A 25,889-nucleotide genomic window follows, 5' to 3' on the forward strand; every position below is an offset into this window, starting at 1 on the left:
CCTAGGACGCACTGATTCCCAACATCCACACCCACCCACGTTCACCTATCAAGGCCTGGCTAGCCAAGGTTCTTCTGCACAGTTTTAACCATCTATTAATAGAAGGTGTCCAGGCCAACAGCAGCAGGAACACAGTCATTTACTGTGTTCCCTCCAAGACCACAGTCAAAGGAAAAGAAACACCGATAAACCCATCACAGCAAAGAGGAGGGGGGTGACGACACCACATGGAACCCTGGAAGGCAGCCACCCAACTGCAGTCACAGGAGATGCGACAGGGAGGGGCCCGTGAGGCCATGACTCGGAGACTCCTAGACTCTAAGGAGAAGACCCCCATCCTCACCTGGGAAGCAGATGGAATGAGGGCCTGACGCAGGGGGATGGTGGCAGCCTGGTCACACAGTATGAGAGCCCAGCCTCCTGGGAGCAGCCCAGTAGGGATACCAAACTGGCCGTCCCTATGGGCTGGTGACCGTGGGTCACAGGGGCCAATGGAAACCTCCCGGCAAAATAAGCTGAGAGAAAGAACCTGGGTGGACATGGAACCATGGGAAGGGATGGAGAACATGTTTAGAATGAAGACACCAGCTCCTCTTTCACCCACCCCCCTCTGCTCAGATGGCTATGGGTGCCAGTGCATCATTCACAAACTAGGTCCTCGAAGTAGCATGGATTTGAGCCCACAATCACACTCCATTTAAGAGGGTCTGAGTGGGAGCCAGACTCTCAGCAGAGAGCCTGGACTTGGACCCTGCCTGCAGAAGATGAATCCCAGCTCTGCCAGGCACAGCTGTGTGATTTGGGAAAATGATCTGACCTGTCTGTGCCTGGGTTCTCTCCACAGACAACAGCAGCAAGTGCCCAGAGAGGATTGTGAGGACTAAAGCGTGCATGTGTGTGAAGCTTTAAAGCCATCAAAGTGCTCAGTGACTCACTGTGTACGACGGCGCCTCTCGCCACAATTAATAACCTCAAAGAAACACTATGATCGTCCAGCTCTGAAACAAGGGCAGAACAGTCTATTCCAGGAATGAACCTTCAGGGAACAAAACAGAACTCTTAAAAAATAAGGACAACACACTTAATAGTGTGTTGTGTTTGGATGAGAAAAATTAAAGGTATCACCTAGAAAATAAAACAGAAGTGGAAAACAGAAAATCAGAAAACCAGTCTAAGAGTTCCAACAAACCACTGGTGGGCATTCTAGGAAAGGGTACCAGAGGGGAGTGAACCATCAAAGGAATAACTGGTGTCCCACAAGGAATGCCTGGAGCGTCCATGCTGAAAGTTCCAGCACAGGAAACAAAACACCTCTCATCAAGTCACGTTGTCAAGAAACTTGAGGATATAGGAGACAAAAGATCGTAGAAACCTTCAGCAGAAAAAAAATCCCACAACAATCAACTGGCCTCTGACTTCATGATCAGACCAGAAGCCAGTGGGCATGGTCAGTCCCTTGAATGTGCCAATGGGGGCGATTCTAACACAGGCTTCCATACCCAGCTGAACTATCACCAAATGTTGCACTCAGGTAAACGCGCATCCACTCCAGGCCTCAAAAGACTCGCTCTCCTTTCCCTCCAGGCCCCTTTCTCAGAACACATCTGGAGAACATCTTAACCGGAGATCAGGCCAAGAAAGGGGACAGGGGCGAGGCACAGAAAGGTCAGGTTATTTTCCCAAATCACAGGATGGAGGATGGACCAGGGATGGAAGAGGCAGATGAAGCAAAGCAGTGGGAGATCCACGGGATGAAAGCAAAGAGAGGTCCTGGGTATGCTGTGTGGGCCTGGAGGTGCCCAGGAGTGCTGCCCACGTACTGAGATTATGGGGATATTTCAGGCAGGACTTCCAGAAAACTCTAAGGACGAAAACAAGACAAGTATCAACAGCAAGAGAAACTACAAGCTGTGCAAGACAGGAAATATGACGCTGGTGGCTCTTAAACATTTACTTGTGCATTAAGTTGTTGTTTAGTCACTAAATTATGTCTATCTCTCTTGCAATGCCGTGGACTGTAGCCTGCCAGGCTCCTCTGTCGCTGGGATTTCCCAGGCAAGAATACTGGAATGGGTTTCCAAATCCGTCTGCAGGGGATCTTCCTGACCCAGGGATTGAGCTTGTATCTCCTGCATTGGCAGGCAAGTTCTTTACCATGAATAATCTACGTGAATGTTTATGTCATCCACAAACATAAACAGTCAGTGACTAAACAGCCCCACTGGGGGCAGAGGGAAGGAGTGCTCCACTGCCACGTCCAGAGCCACAGCGGAACGAGGGACGCCTCTGAGAGAAATTCAAGACTCAGAAATGCAGAAACGCGCACCACGGGTAGGGGAGAGGCAGTGATACCAGCTCTCTCTCCTTAAGCCACACGGACTACTCAGCACCTTAAAGCAGAAATACATAAAACTCAAATTTAAATTCAAGACGTGAAAACAATATATCATGCAAACCGTACACACGAGAACATCCCGACCAGGACAAGATGTCCACCCTGTTTGACATGACCTCGTTTCAGCCTCCTGACAACCCCATGTCAAAGAAAAAAGAAACCAAGGCACAGGGCAGGAGGGCCACGGGGCAGGTGACCAGGGCAGCCCTGGGGTGCTGACCCCAGTTCCCCTCAGGGTGCCCACACACAGAGATACTCCTTGCTGCTGCAAATCAACTCTTCAACTTCCCGCAGAAAGTACATGAAAAAGAGCAACCTTTAAAAAAACCAGACACATAACTACCAAATTAAACAGTAAAACACAAATTCAGGGTCCCCCCAGCCCCAGCATCCCATGCACAATCTCTTATTCACCCCATAAACCATCACGGACTAAAATGAAGATGAAGCAGCCTCCACGGCCTTCAGATTACAGCCTCTCAGATAATCTCCAAGAAGGCTGGTTAGTTGTCAACCTGGATCCTCATCCCTCCTGATCGGGGGCCTCCAGGAGGAAATGGAGACTTGCAGGCTTGTGGTTCGGCAACTGGGGCTGGGGATGAGGGGGTGTGGAACCTGACTGGGCCCAGACAGAATGAACAAGGTGGCCTACTCCACATTTTAGGATGATCCTAAAAATAAACCGCCACGTCCACATGCATGGCGGGGATTCTGCAGTGCCACCTCCTGAGTGAAAGATAACAGCCATGATTTTGGGACCAAAACAAGTCAAATGCTGGATGAGTAGCTGGTTCAGGTGGCTGATCTTGGACAAAGCTGTTCCTGCCCCTCGCACAGAACAGCCAGCTTTTATGGTCAGAGAGCCTGCCTGGTGTCCCACTCCCACCCCAGCATGAAACACACATCTGACCCTCCTGGAGCTGTGGCCCCAAGTGCTACTTGCCCCCAAGAAGCAGAGTCCCAGCGGCACGAGGCATCTACCAAGGAGGGGCAGGGGCAGACCTACTGGCCTCTCACCCCAAACGTGCCATTCCCAAGATCTAGGCAAGGAAATACAGAAAGGAACTGATCTCTGTTCTTGGCTGTAGACACAGTGACACGACACCTGGAAAGAGGGTCTGTCCTCCAAGGACTGGTGTCACCAGGCCCTGGCTCCAAGGGCAGCACTCAGGACGGCCCCCTCACCCTGGGCCACCCCACAGCAGCAGGAGACAGGGGACCCCGGGCCTTAGAACGCTCAGTGGGGCTTGGGGCCTGCACCAGGCACCTGCCAGCTGGAGCACTGAGAAGGACAGGCCTCACGACGGATGGACTGCCATGGGCCCTGCTTCGTTCTAGGGCATAGACACAGCTCCCAAACTCACTGCACAAATGTGAAAAGGGACAAGACAGGAAGATGGGGATCTTCTGAAGCAGGCTGTCTCTGTGGGGCCCCAGGCCAGCGCCTAGGGAGGGGGCCTGAGGATGGCATCTGCCCAGGAGGGCTCCTCGCTGCTCCGTGTGACCAACTGAACAGCAGACAGCCTGGAGGTAAAGTCAGGTAGGTTACAGAGCTCACACTCCTTATGTGAGTGTCAGCGGCTCTCAACTTTGTGAAGGCAGTCCATCAGTGGCTGACGCAGTGGAGACAGGAACAGGGAAGCCACACAGATGGGACCGGGACACGGATACAGGTGGGCCCCACTACAACCCCACCTGGCAGTGCCAACGCAGACAGGATGGCTGTGGTTCTGGGGGGCTCACTCCTCCAACCTGTTCCCCATTCAAGGCTTTGACTAAACCCAGCCAAGGTGCTGGGCCCCTGGGCAGCCGGCCTGCACCAAGGGTCCCACCAGCCCTGCACGGGCAGTGCATGATCACATGAACGGGAACAGGCCGAGACGGCCCGGAGAAACTATGACACAGCTAATTTCTGCTCCGTGGCCACACACATGCGAGCAGCCCCTGCTTCATCTCCCTTGCCATGCACCCCAAATTCTATGATTTATCCAAAACAAACGAGTCACCCCCACACCCCGGACTGGCTGCAGAGTGGCCAGTATTTCAAGGTTCCTGCTTCTGGGGGAGGGGCGGCCCTGCCTGAACAGCCTCCCGTCACCCCAGCACTGTCCACATGGGGGGACCTGCTCCCCGCCAGCCTGGTGGGGGGCTGCCTCCTGCTGCTTTTGTTTTTCACAAAAACATCTTGCAAAATGGACGTCAGAAGAGCACCCACATCCCCGTCCCCACCAGCGACTCGCAGCCCGAGCATCCGCGTGTACCTCCCACCATGTCAGGACGAAGAAGCAGAGACCCAGCCGCACTCGCTGCCAACAGCCCAGGGCCGGGTGGAAGAGCCACACTGACACGACCCGCTGTCCACGGGACTGCCGGGGCGGCGGGAGCGCAGCCGCTCTGTGGACAGGGCTCAGGGCGGGGAAACAGGTGCCGGCCACGGCCAGCCTGGGCGGCCCCATCTCGGTAGCTGCCCACACTCGGGCGGCAGCGACGGGAAGCGCAGAGCAGGCAACCACATCCACACTTGCGCCCAGGCCCTCCACGGAGGAGCCCAGCAGCAGGACTCCCAGGAGCGAGCGAGCAGGGCCCCCGGGCCAGGGTGTCAGATGAAAACGAGGCTGCTCCGGAGCCAACCAGCCGCCAGGCCTCGGGCACACACCGTCCATCTCAGGGGGCACCTTTCCTCCCCCACCCCCGCATCAGCCGCATCCATCGCTGGGCAGGCTCTCCTGGGGCTTGTTTTTCTAAAACCTGTCACCCCTCAGTGCTGCTCCCCCCGCGGCTCAGCTCGGAGCTGCAGCGGCCACATCCCTGCCCGGGCCAGCGGCACCAGCGCGCCCATGTCTGGAGCATCCATGCAGCGGGGAGGCTGCGTCCGGACACAACTGCTGCCTGCACGCCGCCGGGCAATGCGCGTTACTCACCGGGCTTTCTTCTCCTGCCTCCCCGGCAGATTCTTTATGCTCTACGGAGCGGTGGGCGTGAAAGAAGGCATCCTCCTTCCGCGAACGCGCGGACGCTGCCCTCTGCTCCCTGTGGGCCCTGACAATAGGCGGGGGGGGTTCACACACCAGGGCAGATGGATATTTAAAGGAAGGCTGGCCGGCCCGACCCCCGCCTCTCACATCCCTGCCTCCTCATGTCTCCAGGCCCGGGTGGTACCCGGCTCCCCGGGGAAGCTGGAGCCGGCAGCTGAGGCACCGACTAAAACATGGCCTGGATGCCGAGGAGCTGACGTCACGGGAGCTTAGCGTCTCTGCGTGGAGACGGACCTCAGGAGCTGGGGCAGCAGCTTGGCTTCTGAGCCTCCCAGACACGGCGTCTGTGGGCAACAGACTCAATGGGGCCCCAGCCTGTCGCACACCAGGCTCGCTGGCCGAGTGACAGTGGCCCCCGGATTGTGGGTGACCTCTGACCTGCATCTGCAGAGGCCAAGAACGGGTCCAACACAAATGCTCACAGGTCCCGAGCTCCCGGGTGCCATGGCTGGGAGGAGGGGAAGAGGGAAGGCCTGGTTCTGGTCAGTGAGGTGAACAGGACCAGGGTCGGGAGGTGTCTGGGTACTGCTGCTGCTCTGAGGGGTGGGGGTGGGGGGAGCAGGAAGGGCAGAGATGAGGGAACCAAGGTCCCAGAGAGAGGAGTATCGGAGTGACCAGCCTGGAATCACACCCACTCCAGCTTGAGGCAAGAGGTGGGCCCCCAGCAGGTGGCCTTTGTTGCGCTGGCTACGGCCAGAGCAGACCTCCAGCCCAACAGTCACTCTGGGCTGCCCCATGTGACATCTGGTCCTTGCCAGCTTCTCCTTCCAATTCCAAAATCACGAGGGGACTCAGCCGACCTCCCTGGACCCCCAGAAGCCTATGCTGACCCTGCCTAGACCCCCAACTGCCTGCGCTGACCTGTACAGCCAGGCTCCACGCTGGGGGCCCAAGAGGTCTGGGAAGCTTCTCCCCCCAACCTCCAGGCGACACCAGGGCTGGGAAGGGGAGCGACTCTTCTGCAATGGGTGCTAGGCAGGTGGCCAGCTCAGGAGTCTACACTTATCTGTGTTCCCAGCACAGAATCTGGCCAAAGCTCTAGGTTCGAAACCCAGCTCCTTCCCTCACTCTGGCCTGAAGTCACTTGGGAGAGCTGAGTCGTCAGGTGATGGCGTCTGAAACTCACGTGACTTCGGAAGCACCAGTGGAACAGAAGGTCCCCAGAAGACACAAGAAACTGTCCACTGAGGACACCTCGTGGGGGCACAGCCCTGTTCTCCATTCACCCCCCGTTTCTGCATGTGGGCCAATTCCACACGACATGGCACATGAGAGCCCAAGACACAGACCAACATATTCACTACCGGACCTTTACTGGAAATGTCTGCATCACCCTCAGGCTATCAAACCACAAAATCACAGACCCACCACCTCTACTGAGGGCTTCAGTGGGAAACGCATCTACCCTGAGTCCAACAGGCAAACCCAAGTAAGGTGAGCTGGACATCACAGTCACCACCTTTCAGCCCACTCTCCTCCAGTCATTCCAAACATGCGGCTTTGCAGAGCTCTAGAAAACCTAGGCTGAACTGGGGACTGTTCATTTTAATGGCAGCCTATTTTAAATGGAAAAGTAGCTTTTCTAGGTTACAGATAACTTGAGACAAAGCTGAATAAAACTGGACTTTTAATAAAGCAATACACACACATATAAATACCAGGGAATAACTGGCGTCCGTTACCTTGGAAGGACTCGGTGGTAACCAGTCCAGCCCTGCCAGCTTGACCCCCACCCTGAGTGCCCCCTGAGCCCCCCACTCAGGCTGGGTCTGGCTCTTGTCCTCTCGTCTGAGGATGCTGGGTGGCCTTGAGCACACAACGTCAGGGCAACTTGCTCCCCCTGATCCACCAGCGGGGGCAGGGGAGGCAGAGAGCTGACCTCACCAGGCACAGCCCATTCTTGGAGCTCTTCTAGCTCTCTACTGCTCACACGGCATCCGGGGAGGTGGTCACTCCAGACCCTTTCCACAGCAGGGGGAGGTGAGGCACAGAAAGCTGCCTCCGCCTGCCTAGAGCTGGGGTCTGGCCCCAGCAGCACAGAAGCACCCCCTTTTGTGGTCTCACAAACTTGCCTGAGTCCACAGAACTGACCCCTGCTTGCCTGGGTGGGCTGTGGCCATGGGAGATGCGCCTCAGCATGGCCTCTCCTGCACAGCTCTGCTCCTGGGTGGGTATCCAGCATGACTGGAAAGCACACGAAGCTTCAGAGCCAGAAAAGAGACAGACAGCAGTTCTGGGAGCACCAGGCAGGGATGTGAGGGAGAGGGGTGGGCCCCAGCACGAGCTCCATCCTCCCCCACAGCCCCTGGCAAGGCCACCCCTTCCTCTGCACCCCACTATGGCTCCTGCGGCCCGCGGCTGACCCCACTGGCCCCGGCTGACCCCACTGGCCCCACTCCACAGTCACCACTCCTCTGGGCTTCTGGAGGGAGCTGTCCAGGTGAGCTGAAGTGAATGTCCCTTCAGCTCCCCCTCCAGAGGCTGACTGGCATGTACCTTCTTTAACACCTTGGGCGGTGAAAGCTTCCTTGTGGTTAGAGTAGAAAAGGGAATGGCTTGGGGCCCAGATGCAGAGATAGCAGGGGCAAGCTTGTCACCTCCCCAACCTCACTGATGAGGGGCTAGAAGGCTTCGAAAGCCCCAAAGGCCAGGGCTCCTGACAGGCCAGAAAGCCCAGCTCAGTCCTGGGCCACGGGGCCTGGCAGGGGCATAGCTGTGGGTAAAGCCAGGGGCCAAACAGCCCCTGACCCCCTCAGACTGCATCTCCGGACCAGAGAGGTAGGGCAGGACAGGGTCCTGGCTCCTCAGGGTCTGACCAGGTACAGTCTCCTTGCCCTGGGCACCAGTCCCACAGGCCAGCCACCTGGGTGACAAGCAGGGTCCTCTGCAGGGCTGCCTGCCTCTAGGGAGCAGGCTGGAGAGGGGCCGTCCTACACCAGCCAGTCCACCCGCCATCCAGGGACGCCTCCTCACTTGAGCGTGTGGACAGGGCGGGGCCAAGGACACGAAGAACTCAGGCTGCCAGTGCCTGGCTCCTATGGCCTCGAGGGACACCCCCAGCTTTAAGATGGGCTGCAGGACCACACCCCCAGGTTCAGCTTTTCTCTGAGACCATTTAGGACTGAGAAGCCCTCCTCCCTGTACCCCTTCCCAGGGGGTCACCTGAGCGCTAGCAGTGTCCACGGCCAGCTCCATGTGACAGGGCCTCTGGCACGACTCTTCCTCCAGGCCAATGCTCACCACACACAGGGAAATCCTCAAGTTGACAGAAAGGGCTTCTTTACTACATCTATTCTGCTTTGTAAGTGCCCCCAGCTGTCCTTCAAGACACACTGAATGACTGCTCACTCCACAGAGGTGTTAGTATTCCCTAGAACCACGTCTGATTCACAGCCCCATGACCCTGTTTTATGGATAACAGTGGGTCCATCATCTGCTCACTGATGGAGCCCTGGCCGCCACCTGGACACTTGCCTGATTCCCAGCCGCACACATGCAGCTCATACCTACCAAGGAAGGCCACTCCACCCCACCCCCAGGCTGGAGTCAGGTCTCTAGAAAGAGGCCCCAGGGCTGGCAGGAGTGGCCGATGGGGGTCCAGTCACACTGTGGGGAGTGTGGCCAGATATTAAGGACAACAGCCATCACAGGGGCCAAGGGGGCAGTGGGCAGCAAGACCCCAGTGTCCTTGGAAGCAGGGCTGAAGGCCTCGGCCATGCTTATCCCCTGCTGGGCCTGCTCCCTGCTGGAGGACCCACAGTCTGTGCACAAATGACCAGCACAGGCAATGGGAAAATGTTAAACAGATCTGACCGTATTTAACACAAAAATCAAACATGAACGTCTCCATGTGAACAGAGGCAGGATGACGCACACAACAGAGGAGCCCCCCCACCCACCAGCACAGGACAGACAATGCACAGAGGGGCTGACATAAGCCTGTTGGGGACCATGAGGTCACAAAGCCCCTCTGTACTGCAGCCACCCCTGCCCAGAGCCAGCAGGTGGCCCCCCCAGGCCCCTGCACTGCCACGTCATTCCTGGGCTCCAACAAGCCGCCCAGAGCTACCATTGGCCAGAGGTTCTGCCTGGCCCAGGGATGTCACCGGCCAGCTCACCTCTCCCCACAAAGACCCAGCCCACCAACCACCAAGACCCCCTTATCCTGCCAGGCGCCCAACCCCAAAAGCCCTAGAAACGTGCTTCCAGTTGGTAGCAGGGAGCCGCCAAGCCCCCAGCTGCCACACCAGGGAGCACGGCTCTCTGGCTGAGCCACTGGCCTGTTTACCTCCATTGCCTGTAGCCTCCAGGCAACACGGGGCTCTATTCACCCAGGAATTGGATGGGAGCCAGACCCCTTTAAAGTGGGCACCTCATGGGCTCTGCTGACAGTTTATACTTATGATGCTTCTACACACACAGACTCGAAAAATTCTTTGTGTTGTGGCCAGAACAAAATTACCAATTCAGTGCTTCAAAAACCTATAATCTCTGCATGAATGTCCACAATACCCGAGATGCAGAAACAACCCAAATGTCCATCAATGAGTGAATGGATACGTAAGATATAACAAAACACCCAGCGGAATACTACTCAGCCATAAGAAGCAATGACGGTGCAGTCAGACAGGAAACAAATGATGAGACCAAGGGCTTGAACAACACAACAAGCCAAGGAGACGTGGTGGACACACACACATAACCGCCTACAACAGCAGCACACGTGTCCTCGGGTACACAGGGACATTCTCCAGAACAGACCATGTCAGGCCACAGAGTAAGTCTCAATCAAGTTTTAAAGGACAGATATCATACAAACTATCTTCTCTAACCACAGCAGAATCAAGTTAGAAATTAACAACAGGAAAGAAACCTGGAAAAATCACAAATGTGTGGAAATTAAGCGACACGTTCAAACAACCAATGGATCAAAAAAGAAATTACAAGAGAAATAAAAAAACACTCAGAGACGAACAAAAACACAGCATACCAAAACCCAAAGGATACAGAGAAAGCAAAGCTAAGTGGGAAATTGACAGCTATAAACCCTTTCTTTTAAAAGCAAGAAAGATCTTAAATCAACAGTCTAACTATACATCTTAAGATCTGAAACTTTGTTGTTGTTCAGTGGCTAAGTTGTGTCTGACTCTCTGCAACCCCATAGACTGCATCTCGCCAGGCTTCCCTGTACTTCACCATTTCCCAGTTAGCAGAACGATAATAAAGATCAGAGCAAAGACAAACAAAAGAGAATAGAAAAACAAAGGAAAATCAGTGAAATCATTTTTGTTGAAAAGATCAACAAAACTGATCACCTTTCAGCTAGATGGAAAAAAAAGTGAAAGTGAAGTCGTGGACTGTAGCCCACCAGGCTCCTCCATCCATGAGATTCTCCAGGCAAGAATACTGGAGTGGGTTGCCATTTCCTTCTCCAGGGGTCTTCCTGACCCAGGGATCGAACCCAGGTCTCCCGCATTGAAAGCAGATGCTTTAACCTCTGAGCCACCTGGGAAGCCCACGCAGTGGAAGTGCAGGCTTAACCAATGATGCCCCAGAAAAAAGAAAGGCTCAAATTACCAAGATCAGAAATGAAAGTGGGAACATTACTCCTGATTTCACAGAAATAAAAAGGATTGTAAGGGAGCACTGTAAACAACTGTATACCAACAAACTGGATAACTGGGACGAAATGCACAAATTCTGTGTTTCCTAGAAACACATTACCTACCAAGATTAAATCACTAAGAAACAGACCATCTGAACAGACCTGTAACCAGTTAGGTTAGTTGCCGGGCCGACTCATTGGAAAAGGCCCTGATGCTGAGAAAGATTGAGGGTAGGAAGAGAAGAGGGTGACAGAGGATGAGGATGGTTGGATGCCATCATTGACTCAATGGACAGGAGGAGTTTGAGCAAATTCCAGGAGACTGAAGGAGAAGGAAGCCTGGTGTGCTGCAGTCCATGGGGTTGCAAAGAGCTGGACACAACTGAGCAACTGAACAAGAACAAATAACTAGTAAGGTGAATCAGTAATTTAAAAAAAAAATAATCTCCTGACAAAGAACACTCCTGGACCTGAGAGCTATGCTGGTGAATTCTACCAAATATTTAAAGAAGAGCTAACACCAATCTTCCTTTTCCAAAAAACTTAAGAGGAAGGAACACTTCCTAACTTATTCCAGAAGGTATATTTACCCTAATGCTAGAGTCAGACAAAGACACTACAAGAAAAAGACAAAGGACCAATTTTTTATGAAAAATCCTCAACAAAATACTAGCAAACCAAATCCAGCAGCATAGTAAAAGAACTATACACCATGACCAAGTCAGATTTATTCCTGGAATAAAAAGATGATCAATCAATGCAGCAAACCACATTAATAGAACAAAGGGAAAAAAATGATCATTTCAATTGATGCAGAAAAGACACATGACAAAGCTGAAAATCCTTTCCTGATAAAAATATTCAACAAACTAGGAACAGCAGGTACCTGATCTGGTTTTTTCTCATCCTACCAATTCTGACACCATCTACCTGCAGGCAGTGGCAGACCCCATACATTAAGGGTTCAGTTCTGCAAGACTGCCCTCCAACCCAACTACAGACACCAACCGCCAGTCCAGGCTGATGCCTCGGGTTCTGAACCAAAGGATCAGTTCAATTCAGTCACTCAGTTGTGTCCAACTCTTTGCGACCCCATGGAGTGCAGCACGCCAGGTTTCCCTGTCCATCACCAACTCCCAGAGCTTGCTCAAACTCAAGTCCATCGAGTTGGTGATGCCATTCAACCATCTCATCCTCTGTCGTCCCCTTCTCCTCCTGCCTTCAATCTTTCCCAGCATCGGGGTCTTTTCCAATGAGTCAGTTCTTTGCATCAGGTGGCCAAAGCGCATCAGGTGGCCAAAGTATTGGAGCTTCAGCATTGGTCCTTCCAATGAATACTCAGGACTTATTTCCTTTAGGATTGACTGGTTTGATCTCTTTGCAGTCCAAGGGCCTCTCAAGAGTCTTCACTACAGTTGACAAGCATCAATTCTTCGGTGCTCAGCTTTCTTTATGGTCTAACTCTCACATACATACATGACAACTGGAAAAACCATACCTTTGATGAGATGAACCTTTGTCAGCAAAGCAACATCTCTGCTTTTTAATATGCTGTCTAGGTTTGACCCACAGGCTACAGGCTCACAACCCCCTCCTCAATTAGATTAATTTGCTAGAGCAGAGCACAGAACTCAGATCAATTCAGGAATAGGCAGAAGCAAGATAACACCAAGGAGGTGTGAGGCTCTCCAGGAGTCACTCCCCGCAAATCTCCATGTGTTCACCGACTGGAGAGCCCATCCTTTTGGGGTTTTATGGAGGCTTCATCACAGAGGCACGATAGATTAAATCACTGGCCACCAGAGATTAGTTCAACCTGCCCCCTGCCTCTCCCTGGAGGTCAGGTTCCAACCCTCTAATCTCTGGGTGTTTCCAGGGACCAGCCCCATCTGAGGCCCTACCCAGAATCAACTGCTAATGAATGACAAGACACACCTATCACTCAGGAGATTCCAAGGGTTTCAGGAGCTCCCTGCCATAAACCAGGGAGGAGGACCATAAACACTTCTTATACCACAGGAGGAAATGTCCTCTACACAAGAAGAACTATACGTGAAAAACCCATAGGAAACACCACACTCAATGGAGAAAGGCTGAAAGCTTTTCCTCCAAGAACAAGACAGGGATGCCCAGTATCACCATTTCTATTCAACAAAGTACTAGAGGTTCTAACAGAGCAATTAGGCAAGAAAAAGAGGCATTATCAGCTGAAAAGTAAAATTATCTCTCTTTATATATAATACAGAAAACCCTGAAATTCCAAACAATGTTAGAATAAACAAATTCACCAAAACAGCTTAACAGCTTGTCACAACTAGAGAAAAGCCCATGCACCAATGAAGACCCAGCACAGCCAAAAATAAAATTATTTTTAAGAAAGAATAAAATACTTAACAATATTATCTAACAAGGAGGCGATAGACTTGTACACTGAAAACTATAAGACAGTGCTGAAAAAATTAAATGAAATAAATAAGCAGAAAGAGATCTCATGTCTATGGACCAGACGATTTAATATTGTTGAGACATCAATAAAGTGTTAGTCACTCAGTCATGTCCAACTCTTTGTGACCTCATGGACTATAACCTGCCAGGCTCCTTTGTCCATGGGATTCTCTAGGCAAAAATACTGGAGTGGGTTGCCATTTCCTCCTCCAGAGGATCTTCCCCACTCAGAGATCAAACCAGGGTCTCCTGCATTGCAGGTGGACTCGTTACAGTCTGAGCCATCAAGGAAGTCCCAATACTACTCACAGTAATCTAAAGAGTCAGTGTACTCCCTACCAAAATCTCAATTTTTTTTTTGCAGAAAACATCCTAAAGTTCATATGGTATCACAAGGGCTCCAGAATAGCCAAAACAATCTTGAAAAAGAACAAAGCTGGAAGATGCACACTCTCTGGTTTCAAATATTACTGCAAAGCTACTGTGGTGCTACATACAGACAAGACATATGGACCAATGGGCCAGAACAGAAAGCCCAGACATAAACCCTCACAAGTTTGGTCAAATGATTTCCAACAAGGGTGCCAGGACCATTCAATGGGGAAAGGACAGTCTTTTCAACAAATGGTGCTGGGAGAACTGGACGTACACATGTAACAGAACAAACCCAGAGCTTTATCTAACGTCATGTGCAAAAGTCAACTCAAAATGCACCAAAGACCCTAAGAAAACAAAGGACCAAAGCCTCCCCACAGGGGATTTGGCAACGATTTCTCGGAAGGAAAGCTGTGAGAAACCTAGACAGCATATTAAAAAACAGAGACATCTCTTTACTGACCAAGGTCCATATAGTCAAAGCTCTGGTTTTCCAGTAGTCATGCACAGATGTAAGAGTTGGACCATAAAGAAGGCTGAGCACCAAAGAATTGATATTTTTAAACTGTGGTGTTGGAGAAGACTCTTGAGAGTCCCTTGGACAGCAAGGAGATCAAATCAGTCAAAACTCAAGGAGATCAATACTAAATGTTCATTGGAAGGCCTGAAGCTAAAGCTCCAATACTTTGGCCATCTGATGCAAAGAACTGACTCATTAGAAAAGACCCTGATCCTGGGAAAGATTGAGGGCTGGAGGAGAAGGGAGGTGAAAGAGAATGAGATGGTTGGATAGCATCACAGATTCAAGGGACATGAGTTTGAGCAAACTCCGGGAGATAGTGAAGGACAGGGAAGCCTGGTATGCCTCAGTCCATGGGGTTGCAAAGAGTCCAACACAACTTACTGACTGAACAACAACAAAACATGGAACAAAAGAAAAAACAAATCAGAGTTCATGAAAATTTTATAATTTTGTCACCACTAACAAAGTAGGGAAAAAACCTCAGAATATGAGAAAATACTTGCAAATTGTGTATCTGATATGCTGAGTAGGTAGAGAACTTCTAAAAACAACAAAACAACCCAGTTCAAAGTGGGTGAAAAACTTGAGTAGAGATTTCTCCAAAGAAATGGCCAACAAGAACTAAAAAGATGCTGAATATCACCGACCATCAGGGAAACAAAAATCAAAACCACAATGAGACACCACCTAACATCCATCAGGAAAGGGTACCATCAACAAAACAGAAAACAAGCAGCACTGGGGGGGAACTATGCTGGTGGCCCAGTGGCTAAGACGTCACAATCCCAACGTGAGAGGCCCAGATTCCATCTCCCGTCAGGGAACTGGACCCCACATGCCGCAGCAAAGGGTTTGCACACCCCAACTAGAACAAGAGATCCCATGTTGCACAAGAAAGGTCTCAAGGGCAGCAACGAAGATCCCGCACAGCCCAGAGAGACCAGTGTCAGAAACGGGAGATGAGCACTGGTGAAAACAGGGGGCAAGGAGAGCCACTGTGCACACTACTGGTGGGATGGGAGACGGTGCTGCCACCGTAGACAAGAGCACAGCAGCTGCTCAAAAAATTAAAAACAGAACCAGCATTGCTGTTGTTCAGTCGCTAAGTCATGTCTGACTCTTTGCAACCCCGTGGAGTAGAGCATGCCAGGCTTCCCTGTCCTTCACCATCTCCCGGAGTTTGCACCAACTCATGTCCACTGAGTCAGTGATGCCATCCAACCATGTCATCCTCTAACTTAGGAATTCCATTTGCGAATATATACCCAAAAGAACTGAGAGCAGAGTCTCAAGGAGATATTTACACACCTGTGTTCACAGCAGCGTTATTCAGAGTAGCTAAAACACGAAGTAACCCAGGTGTCCATGATCAGATGACAGATAAACAGACTGCAGTCTGTCCATACAACAGAATATGTCTCAGTATTAAAAAGTGAGGAGAATCTAACACCTGCTCCAGCACAAATAAACCCTGAGGACATGATGCTGAATGAAACAAGCCAGACACAAAAGAAAAAATCCTGTGTGATCCCACTTCTAGGAGGTCCCTGGAGTCAAAATCATAGAAACAGATAGTGGGAGGGTGGGGGCCAGGGGCTGGGGGCGGGGTGGGGAGTGAGTGTTTCATGGGGACTGAGCTTCGGTTTGGGAAGATGAGAAAGTTCTGGAGATGATGGTGGGGATGGTTGCACAACAATGTGAATTTAGTTAATATCAATAAACTGTATAGTTAAAAATAGTTGATACTGAATTTACTTTACGTGTACTTCACCATGGTAATAAAAATTGGAGAAAAAAAAAGGAATGAGGTTCTGATACATGTTACAACATGGATGAACTTCAGAAATATCACGCTAAGTGAAAGAAGCCATCACAAAAGACCACATATTGTACGTTCCGTTCCGGGCAATGTCTACACAGGGTGACTCCATAGAGATGGCACAGTCTGCTGGCCATCAGGGGCTGCATGGAGGAGCCATGACTGCTCGTGGGCTCAGGTTTTTCTTCCCAAATATGTTTCAGAAGTAGGCAGAGGTGATGGACTTACTAAATGCCACCAAATTTGTTCCAAGTGGTTAAAATAGTAAGTTTTATGTTAGGTATGCTTTATACAACTTTTTAAAAACCCAAGAGGACCGATTACATTCAGGCTGTGGACTTGCACAAAAGGGGCTTTGCTGCCAGGAACACAGGCTTGGCAGGTGTGACACGGCCCTTCCGGCCAGATGCACCTAGGCGCCCTGCATCTGCATCTCTGCAGCATGTCCTTCTCTAGCCGCGGCTTGTCACACCGTCAGCCCTCCACATGGGGTCCTGACCTGGATCATGGCTGCCACTGATCCCTTCTCACTGACCACGGCCTTGGCAGTGAACAGAGATGCAGGTGCTAGAATCACACCCATAGCTGGGCCATGGTGGGACCAGTGGGAGTTGTCCTGACTGCCCGAAGGGAACAGTGTGGGCCGTCCTGACTGCCCAAGCACAGCGTCACAATGGAGCCAGACGAGCAGAACTCGGAGGAGATGCCAACTCTCACTTTCTGTCCACTCTCCTCTCTGCCCAACCCCCATCCCACCCCCCACAGCACTGCTGGAATGCTCCAACACCACCGAGGGGCCTGGAGCCTCGGAGCCGCCCCAGGTGAGCATCTCAAGGACCTGCTGGCGAGCAGAGACGGCACCACATTCCCTGAATTCCCACACAGGCACACAGCCCTGCCCACACGTTATCCCGTGTCAACCTCCAGTGGAGACCCCATGACACCAGGAGGTCACTGGGGTGCTTGAGTGCAGCCCCTACTGCCATCCCCTATGTGAGACCCCGGATGGGGCAGCATCCACATGAGGATCAAGCCAGGAGGGCACCAAAGTGGAGACAGAAAGGGCAGACTTGAGCCCTCAGGCAGCATAGCCAGGGCCCTGGGCTAAGCCAACGGCTGGCTCCTGCCTTGGGGATGCTGAGACGCAGAGGTGCTGGATCCCTTGTGCCCCGGGCCAGCTCTGGCTGCTGGAGATGACTCTGGGCAGACAGTGAGCCAGCCTGTCACTGTGGCTGAGAGTTGCCCACAGAGCACAGTGGAAGGGACCTTGTCTCCAACAGGAGCATCTCTCTAATTTTACTTTTCCGTGTGTCTGAAAACACAGGTGAGCTCTACCAAGTGTGATGCTGCCCCTTCCAGGAGACGTGGGCACCCTGGCAGGAGGTCAGGTGGGGGCAGCCACATGGGGATGAGGACCTCGAAGCCCCTGTGCAACACACCCATCTCTGAGGCCCCCACCAAAAGGCTCCTCTCTGACTACCCACCCCACCCACCAAGGTCCTGCTTTGACCACATCCTTGCAGGTTCAAATATACTCACAGCAAAACTGCACATGCGCACAGGTGCCTCCCATCAGCCCCTCCCACTCTGGCTGGAAAGTCTCACCTGCAGGACTGGCTACTACCCCCCACCCCCACTTCTCTGGGAGACTCCCAGGCCTCAGAATCTCCAGGCCCCCTTCCCCTGCCGCCTCTAGCTTTATTTACCATAGTCTGACACCAGCTAGGACCTCCTGGGGCTCCTCACACTGCCCCCCCAAAACTGCCCCTCACACCTACCCCCATGACCACCACTGGGGCAGCACCTCCTGCTAGCCCCTGGGCTGCTCCAACCTCTTCAGGCTGCCTGCTCCCCTCCTGCCAGGATTCCACAATTGAGATGTTTCCCAGCCTTGCTGGTGCTCCTTCAGGGTCCCCTGTTCTCCTCGTGGGACCATGGGCAAGCCCTGCTCACTGGCCACTCCAACCCTCAGTCTCAACGACCCGCAAACCTCTCTTCAGCCCTGATTTCTCCCCTAAATCCAGGAGTCACACACACAAGGACTCACTGAACATCTCCGGGGGGGTGCACACAAACTCAGCCCAGCCTCTGCTGGAATCTGCTCCCACCCGTGTGGCACTGCTGCACCCAGAGCCCACCCAGGACCCCTGCCGGAAAGGGGCTGAGCTAAGTCCCCCAGCACCACGGCATGCCCTCAGCCCCATGCCAGGGGCCGAGCACAGTCCTGTAAGCTTCTCTGTGCTCCAGTCAGTAGAGGCTGCCCTGAAGGACAAGGTGGACCAAACTGCCCAGGGTCAGGGGTCTCTGGGGTGTGGTCAGAAGCTTTTCTCCGACCCACTACCCCTGGGACCTCACCTTCAACCCACAGACCCTCCACAAAGGAGAATGGGGCCAGTATGAGTCAGGACAGACACACAGGAGCCGCATCCAGCCATCCCAGCCAGGGTCCTGCCTGCCTGGGGAGGTCAGGGTGTTTCCGGGATGTCTCCTCATGGCACCGCTGGCCAAGCCGACGCCCTGTCCAGTGGTGGCACTGGTGCCTGAACATACTCAGCCAAGGGCAGGGGCACCAGTAAGAACCCCTTGTGAGGCCACACCAGCTGCCCACTCTGCCCTCACACACTTCACGAGGAGCACTGAGCCCCAGGGCACCCGGCTCCCATCCTCCCCTCCCTGGCATAACAGACACGTCAACCCACAACCAGGACATGCGTCGCAGGAGGACGGTACTCACTGTCTTCTCCAGGACAGGGCATGCCTGGCTCCTTGGGGATGCTGGGGAAAACTGCATGCAGAGAGAGCCAGAGAAAGAGTGAAGGTCAGTGACCACCATGGCCTCCCAAGGAGCCCTGCGCTGAGTCTGACTGCCCACGATCCCCATGGCCTGCTCTTGCCAGATGATTATTAAGGCAAAACCTTGGAAACCCTGCACATGGACGGGCAATGAGGGCCGACCACCAGAACCCAGGCTTCCGTGGCCAGTGAGAAGACACCTCACTGACTCCTGACAAGTAAGAGCGGTTTTTATCTGGGATAATAAGAGCTAAGAGCAAAAAATGAAACCAAATTGCTTCCTATTCCACATTCTTAAATCCTCTGCATCCTAATATCTTAAACCGTGACCTGTGCGGCTTCCGGTCTAACAAAGCGCCCAAGTGCCCACCCCCACCCCCAGAGCGCCCACAGGCCGGCACTGACCGTGAAGGGTGAGCCCTTCGTCCTTGTGCTGACAGGACAGGCGGAAGGCCTCCTCCAGCTCCATCTGGGAGGACACAGTGCAGGGGTCACCTAGGCAGACGAGGGACACAGCTGAGGCCACTGCAGGCCCAAGGCAGGGGGGTTCATGGTGGCGGGTGCCCAACTGGGAGCGCAAAGTGTTGCTGCTGGTGACCAGCCACCCAGGGCAGAGTTGGCCAGTGCCAGAGTGAGTCACTCCCCCAACCCAAAGGCCCAGGTCAGAACCAACGAGCCCCAGAATGGCAATGAATTCACCCACAGCTCCACATGGGGTACCAAGCTGGGCAGGTTTCCTGGCCTAGGAGAGAATGAGCACCCTTCCTATCCAGTCCTAGACCGGAAGGAAGGGCTCCTTGTCTACTGAGGCTGGACAGGAGCACAGATGCTTGGACAGCCAGAGCCAGGACATCGTGGCCTGGCTTTAGCAGGAAGGGGAGTGGCCAGAGGTCTGCCTGCCCCCACCCTCCCCCACTCCCATGTCCAGGCTGAGAGCTGCTGGGCAGGCTCTTCTGAACTGTTTTCCAAACCCTCCACTATCTCAGACGTGTGTCTGGCTACAGGAAAGGAGGGAGGGAAGGGAAAAGAGAGGTGGACCCTAGGGCACTGGCCACCCTCCCCTCCCCACTTCCCTGAGAAACCACAGTTCAGCTAGCAAATCACCCACCAGAAAAATCCAGAACATGAGGGAGTCAGGAAGGTCAGGACCCACACAAGATGGGGGGGGGACTCCTGCAGCCTCTCCCCAGGGCCCAGCACCAGAGCTGGCCTTGAGGGGAACCACCCCCCGCCAAGGGACCCTCACCCCTGCCCCCTAGTGCCTCCATGACCTGCCACAGCCTCTTCCCCGGAAACAGGAAGCTAGTTAATTTGAATCAGCTTAATCCCAGAGCTGTTCACCTCCCCAGGGAAGGGGCCGCGCCCAGGTTTAGAGAGCCACTGCCCGACCACCACACCCCCCAGGCCCACCTTCATTGTCCACCCACTTAAGGGTGAGCGGGTGGCCCGGGTGCAGCCGGCACATCTCCCGCACCTCTGCGCAGAGCTCATCGAAGGTGGTGGCGGAGTCCAGGCTGGTGATGAGGAGGTCCCTGGGCAGAGAGGACACACAGGTCTCACCAGGGGGCACATTTAAGTCACATGATCAACTAACCAAGTTGTTGATCAAATACAGGAAGCTGTGTTGTCCCCAAGGGTATGACAGCTCCCCCCGCACCCCGGAACCACTGCCCACAGGCCATGTGAATTACACCATGAGTGCCCTGGTGCAGAAACACCCATCCTGGCACCTGAACGTGCCTCCGAGGGGCAGAAGGACAGGGTAAGGGGCAGTCACCCAGGAGGGGTGGGCGCAGCTGGACACAGACTGTTCAGTTCAAGCCCATAGGCCTCATTACATCATCTCACTACCTCGATGGTGCCAACAGGGCCACATGGTATCCAGGGTGTGGGACTTTTGAGAGGTGGGAAGTGGTGGGAGGTATGGGGAGGGGGACTAACTTATTACCCCAATGCCACAGCCTCTTGAAACCCTGGAGGCACCATTCGACAACTGCCTTTGGTAGGGCCACAACATAATTCCAGACCCAGTTTGTTGGGAAAACCAAGGCCCAGAATGCCACTGCCTTTTATCTTTTCATCCACACTTGGGATATAAGACTGAAGACAGCCCAGGGACTCATGGTCAGTCTTTGAGAATGGCCCTTAGAGGTAAGGCAAGTCAGCACCAGGGAACACTCAACTCCATAGGACAGGGAGGGAGAGGTATCCAACCCCCCTCCATGCACTGTCCCCACATCACCTACCACCCAAAGCAGGGCTGGTGTTGACATGGGTAAACGTACATCTGCTGAGACTCTGAACAGGAATCACACAGGATAAACTGAAGTTAGAGGGAAGTTTACCCACATCTGACACCACAAGGGTGGGATCCTCTGAAAAAAGTTTTGAAACACCCCCAACAAGAGAAACACAGGGTCCACTGAGCATTAATACCAATGGCTTCTGAATTCCATCAAAGGCGTGTTGACAGAGCATCTCGGTCCACCAGGGATCCATCTGCTGGGGGACACAGTTAGAACCTACCCCATCTGCTCAGACCTTCAGCGCCCACCCCAGGGCCCAAAGCTCACCACAGCCTGTGGCATCTCGGCAAATGGGGAGACTGAGGCATAGAGGGGTCTCACAGCTCATCAGTGGGGCCCCCAGAGACCAAGCCCTCCCACGCCCACCACATCTCCCAGACCTCGTATCTGTGCCACCCGGCATACCCATCAGTCCCCCTGCCATGGGAGCTCTGGAACTGAGTTTGCCACCCATCTATCCCTGGGTGGCAAACTATCTATCCCTGCCCCACGACCCTCACCCACAGTTCCACCCCCAGGTGGCAGCTAGTCCCCCTGCCCAGTGCTTCAGGGCCTAGAGGTCAGGTGGATGGCTCCCCAGTGGTTTGGAGGCAACCGACACCAGGCTGGACCCCTGGGCTCTAAGCTCATCACCCAGTGACAGCACTTTAGCTCTTCCCTCCACCGCACAACCTGAGCACAGTGGGGAAAGGTCGTCCCACTCCCTGACCAGACCTCTGACCACCACCCCGAGCATCACCGCAAACCGGTATCAGGCAGCCTCTCTGAGCAAACAGCTCAGACAGAGCCCTGGGCAGGGGCAGCACCCACGGGGCCACCCAGGCCTCATATGCAGCCCAGGCTTTGAGTTCTGGAAACCAGGCTCGAGCTGGAGAGAAGATCCAGCCAGGTCATTTCTGTGATCTCAGAAAACCAGGCAGAGCAGGGTCTCCAAACCCAGCACACATCACCTGGAAACCCCGCAAAACACAGGATACCCCTGAGACTCCAGTGACCACACCCTCCAAAAGCCCCACTGGCGAGGGGGTGACCCTAATCTCAAGCCTCTGGAGGGCCTGGGGAGGAGAGGGGATGGGAAAGGGCAATTGCAGAAGCCATTTCGGGGCGGGGGGGCCCTGAAGACCCCTATTTTTAACAAAAGTGTCTCCAGTGTATCTGACCCTCAGCTCCTGGCCTGGGTGCTTAAATAGAACCTCCCTCCACGGGCCACAGGGCAGGGACAAAATTTCCCTTGGACCTTGGGGTTTGGATAAGTGAGCGAGGATTCTGGAGGACACTTTCTGGAGCCTGCGTCTGGTCTACCATCCCTGAGAACTAACTTTCCCAACCCAGGCCCCTTCTCAGGCGACAGTGCAAAGCCTTTAGGAAAAGCACTGAGAGGAGAGAGGAGCTCAGACAGGGAACGGACAGTCAGCCTGGGGCAGAAAGGAGAAGGGTGGACGCAGAAGGAGGGAGGAGGCATGAAGAGGTGGGAGCCTCAGTGGGGAGGAAAGAAGAGGAACCAAGGAGGGGAGGGGAGGAAGGGAGGGGGCTGGGGAGGAGAGAGGAAGGGGCACAGGTTGGAAGGGGAAGAAGAGGGAAGAGTGTAGGGTGTGGCTTCATCTTCAGGAAACCGGACTCAACAGGTCACATTTCCCAAGGTAACCGAAGCACTCTCCAGGGGCCCAAGCTCGTGGGGGGGGTGGGAAGGGGCAGCTAAACAGGCTGCTCGGCCAGCACTCCCAGGGACTCCCAGAGCACTGCTGGGAAACTGGCCGAGTCCCCCTCCCCCTCCCCTCCCTGGGCGCAGTGCCGACTGGAACTCATCCCTGGGTGGAGGGCTGGGGGTCTGGTTCCCACCTGCCCTCTGCCTCTCCGGGTGTGGACTTCCTCTGGCTAAGGATCGGCTCTGATTTTCACAGTCAGTCACTAGTTGCTCAATCCCACGGTTCCCGACAGGAAAGAGGACTGTCTGATGTGTGACTGCCGCTCCTCCCTCTCATACAAGCCGAGGCCCCAGGCCGGGACCCAGCTGAAACCTCACCAGCTTCAGTCTGCAGTCCACCTTAACAGGCCAGAAGGTACGACCACTCAACCTCTTCAGGTGGGATGGCCAGTCACCTCCCCCCACACAAATCCTTATTCTCTAGGGCACCGCCACCAATTCCCCTCCCACCACCCCACTCCACTCCCACGCTCCCAAGGCTGCAGACAGCAGAGAGGGCAGGCGACCTGACTGACACCCCACACAAGGTGTGCTCTCCAGGTCAAGAGCTGGGGCTCCCCAGGCCCTACAGCCCAACCACCAACCCCGCAGAGGCGACCCTGGGGGCAGCCGCCCGATTTGGGGGCTCTTGGAGACCAACAGGAGCAGAAAGCTGCAACAGCTAAATAGCCTCATTCTCCTCCAGTATCTGCGTGCACAACGCTGCCGGCCGCAGCCTCCTCCACCCGGACCAGGGCTGTCCAGCGGCCAAGAATCCAGCGAGCGCCGGGGCCGGTCCAGGGGTCTGGCCACTGACCCCTGTGGACGCCGGTTCGCCCCATTTCACAGGGAGGCAGGTCAAATCCAGAGCACCGAGTGCGGACGGTCGCAGGGCCCCAGGCCCTCCAGGTGCCCTCTATTAGCGCGACCCCCACGGCTCACCGCACCTTCCCTTCTCCCGCACGTGAAGCGGTCTTAAACTGAGACATCTGGTCGGGTAAATTGGGAAAAGTTTAGAAAACCTCTGCTTTTAAAACCTGCCAGCAGTCTTCATAATTTGACGAAAACTTTCTTCCTTACAGGTTGTGGCCAACTTCCCAGGGAGAATGTCAACACGGGGCCCGGGGACGCGGAGAGTCTCAAGGTGCCCGTCTTCCGCGCCACGGGCCCCTCTGGGCAAGTTCCAGCCCAGGACAACCCCGTCGGGGCGGGGAGAGACCCGCTGACCCGAGAGGCAGCGGCGCTCGGAGCTGGGCCGGCGACTCCGAGCCGGGGTCGGGACGGGAGGGCGGATGCAGGCTGACCCAGCCTGCCCGCAAGCTTTCCCGTCTGTGAAGTCCAACTGAGGCCGGTGCGCCCGCATCGCCTGGGGCAGTCTCTAAGCGCTGGCGCTTCCAAAGCTCCTGGGACCCCCTGGGCCCGGAGGGGCCTCGCTGTCCCCGCCCTCTCGCGCCACCGCCCGCTGCCCCCAAACCTCGGCCTCCCGAGCGGAGGCAGTACAGTCCCCGACGGCCAGCGCGGTCGGGGGCAGCTTCCTGCGTCCGGCTCTGCACTCGGCCGCGCCGCCTCGACTCGCAAGCCCCCCGCCCGGGCCGAGCCCCGCCGTCGGGCGCTCGCGCTCACCCGCTGTAGTGCGCCTTTAGGCGGACGCGGCCGCCGCTCCCGTCCATCTTGGGGCCCGTCCTGCTGGGCATTGCGCGCTCCGCCGGTCGCCGTCAGCGCCGCGCCCCGGACGCTCGGGCCATGGCGCGGGGCCCCAGCGGCCGAGTCTGGCCGCAGGTGGGGCCGACGGCGGAACGCGGAAGGGAGCGCGCGGCGCACGGACCGAGGGACACCGGCCCAGCCAACTCTAGAAACTTGGCGGCGGGCGGGGCGGGGAGGGGCGGGGGCGCGGCCGGCGGGCGCGCGCGGAGGGGCGCGCACGGAGTACGGCGTCAGGCCTCGCGGGGGCGGGGGGTGTCCGAACATGGCCGACCCGAGGCCCCGCCGGCGGCCAATCGGCGGGGCGGGCGGTCCCGGGGTGGGGGCGGTGGCACCTGCGGCCAATGAGGGCGAGGCGGGGCCGCCACCTGGGCCAATCCCCGGGGGACCCCGCAGCTGCGGCCCAATGGCGGGGCGCGGGGCGGATTACCTGTCGGGCGGGGTGCGGCCCCACCTGCGGCCAATGGGAGCGCGCGTGGCCCGGCTCTGCCCGGCAACGCGCGCCCCCTGCCTGCCCGGCAACGCGCGCCCCCTGCCCGCCCGGCACGTCTGCCCTCGGGTGCAGTGGGCTCCTGGGGCTGCGGTTCCCAGGTGCGCTCCCGCTGTGAGCGTCTCGAAAACTTGTTGGAAATACAGGTTCCAGCCCAGGTTCGCTGAATTGAAACTCTAGCAGTCTGAGCTCACAGTCCGGGTAATTCAGGTGAGCGCGAGTCTGCGAGCTACCGGGCTAGGGGACAGCGGCAACGGGTCGCCCCTTCGACCCTGGATTCCGAACGGCGCTCGGAATGAGTGACCCGCGCGTTCTACCAGTTTAGAGATGCGGAGACAGACTGCAAAGAACCGAGAACCCGGCGAAGGTCACAGCCGGCAGGTCCGGACTCAGCGGCCCTCCTCTCTGTACAGAAGGTTTGTCTACACTCTCTAGCTTGCTCTCTCTGTTCCAGTTCACTCCTCGGTCCGGGACAAAAGGGCTGCGTTTGTCCAGGCCGCCGGAGACCTTCACTTCTGAATCCACATCCTCTCTGGGTCTTACTAACACCGGGCGTTTGTTCCGGACTGTCTCTTTGGAACACTCTCCACACCGCCACCCCCCAGGTGCCTCTATCCTGGGCCCATTCCCCTTAACCTTGGGATGGGTTTTTCCAAAGAGCACGTCCTTAACTGGTTGCATCCACAGGGACCCAAATCTGCAATCTGTGGGACCTCAG

General features: G+C 55.1%; 1 protein-coding gene across 1 annotated transcript in view; it reads right to left on the bottom strand.

Annotated features, from left to right (window-relative positions):
- The window catches only part of PRKCZ (protein kinase C zeta), a 100,330-nt gene extending 75,656 nt beyond the window's left edge, over window positions 1–24,674 (bottom strand). Inside the window, exons 1-4 of the mRNA XM_068985870.1 lie at window positions 24,604–24,674; window positions 20,401–20,522; window positions 19,396–19,485; window positions 18,932–18,982 (exon numbers count right to left, since the gene is read on the bottom strand). Of these exons, the coding sequence (XP_068841971.1) occupies window positions 18,932–18,982; window positions 19,396–19,485; window positions 20,401–20,522; window positions 24,604–24,674 (334 nt within the window). The remainder of the gene's footprint in view (window positions 1–18,931; window positions 18,983–19,395; window positions 19,486–20,400; window positions 20,523–24,603) is intronic.
- Window positions 24,675–25,889: the final 1,215 nt, after the last annotated feature.

Source organism: Capricornis sumatraensis, chromosome 14 (genome assembly GCF_032405125.1).
Source record: "Capricornis sumatraensis isolate serow.1 chromosome 14, serow.2, whole genome shotgun sequence".
Taxonomy (NCBI): domain Eukaryota; kingdom Metazoa; phylum Chordata; class Mammalia; order Artiodactyla; family Bovidae; genus Capricornis; species Capricornis sumatraensis.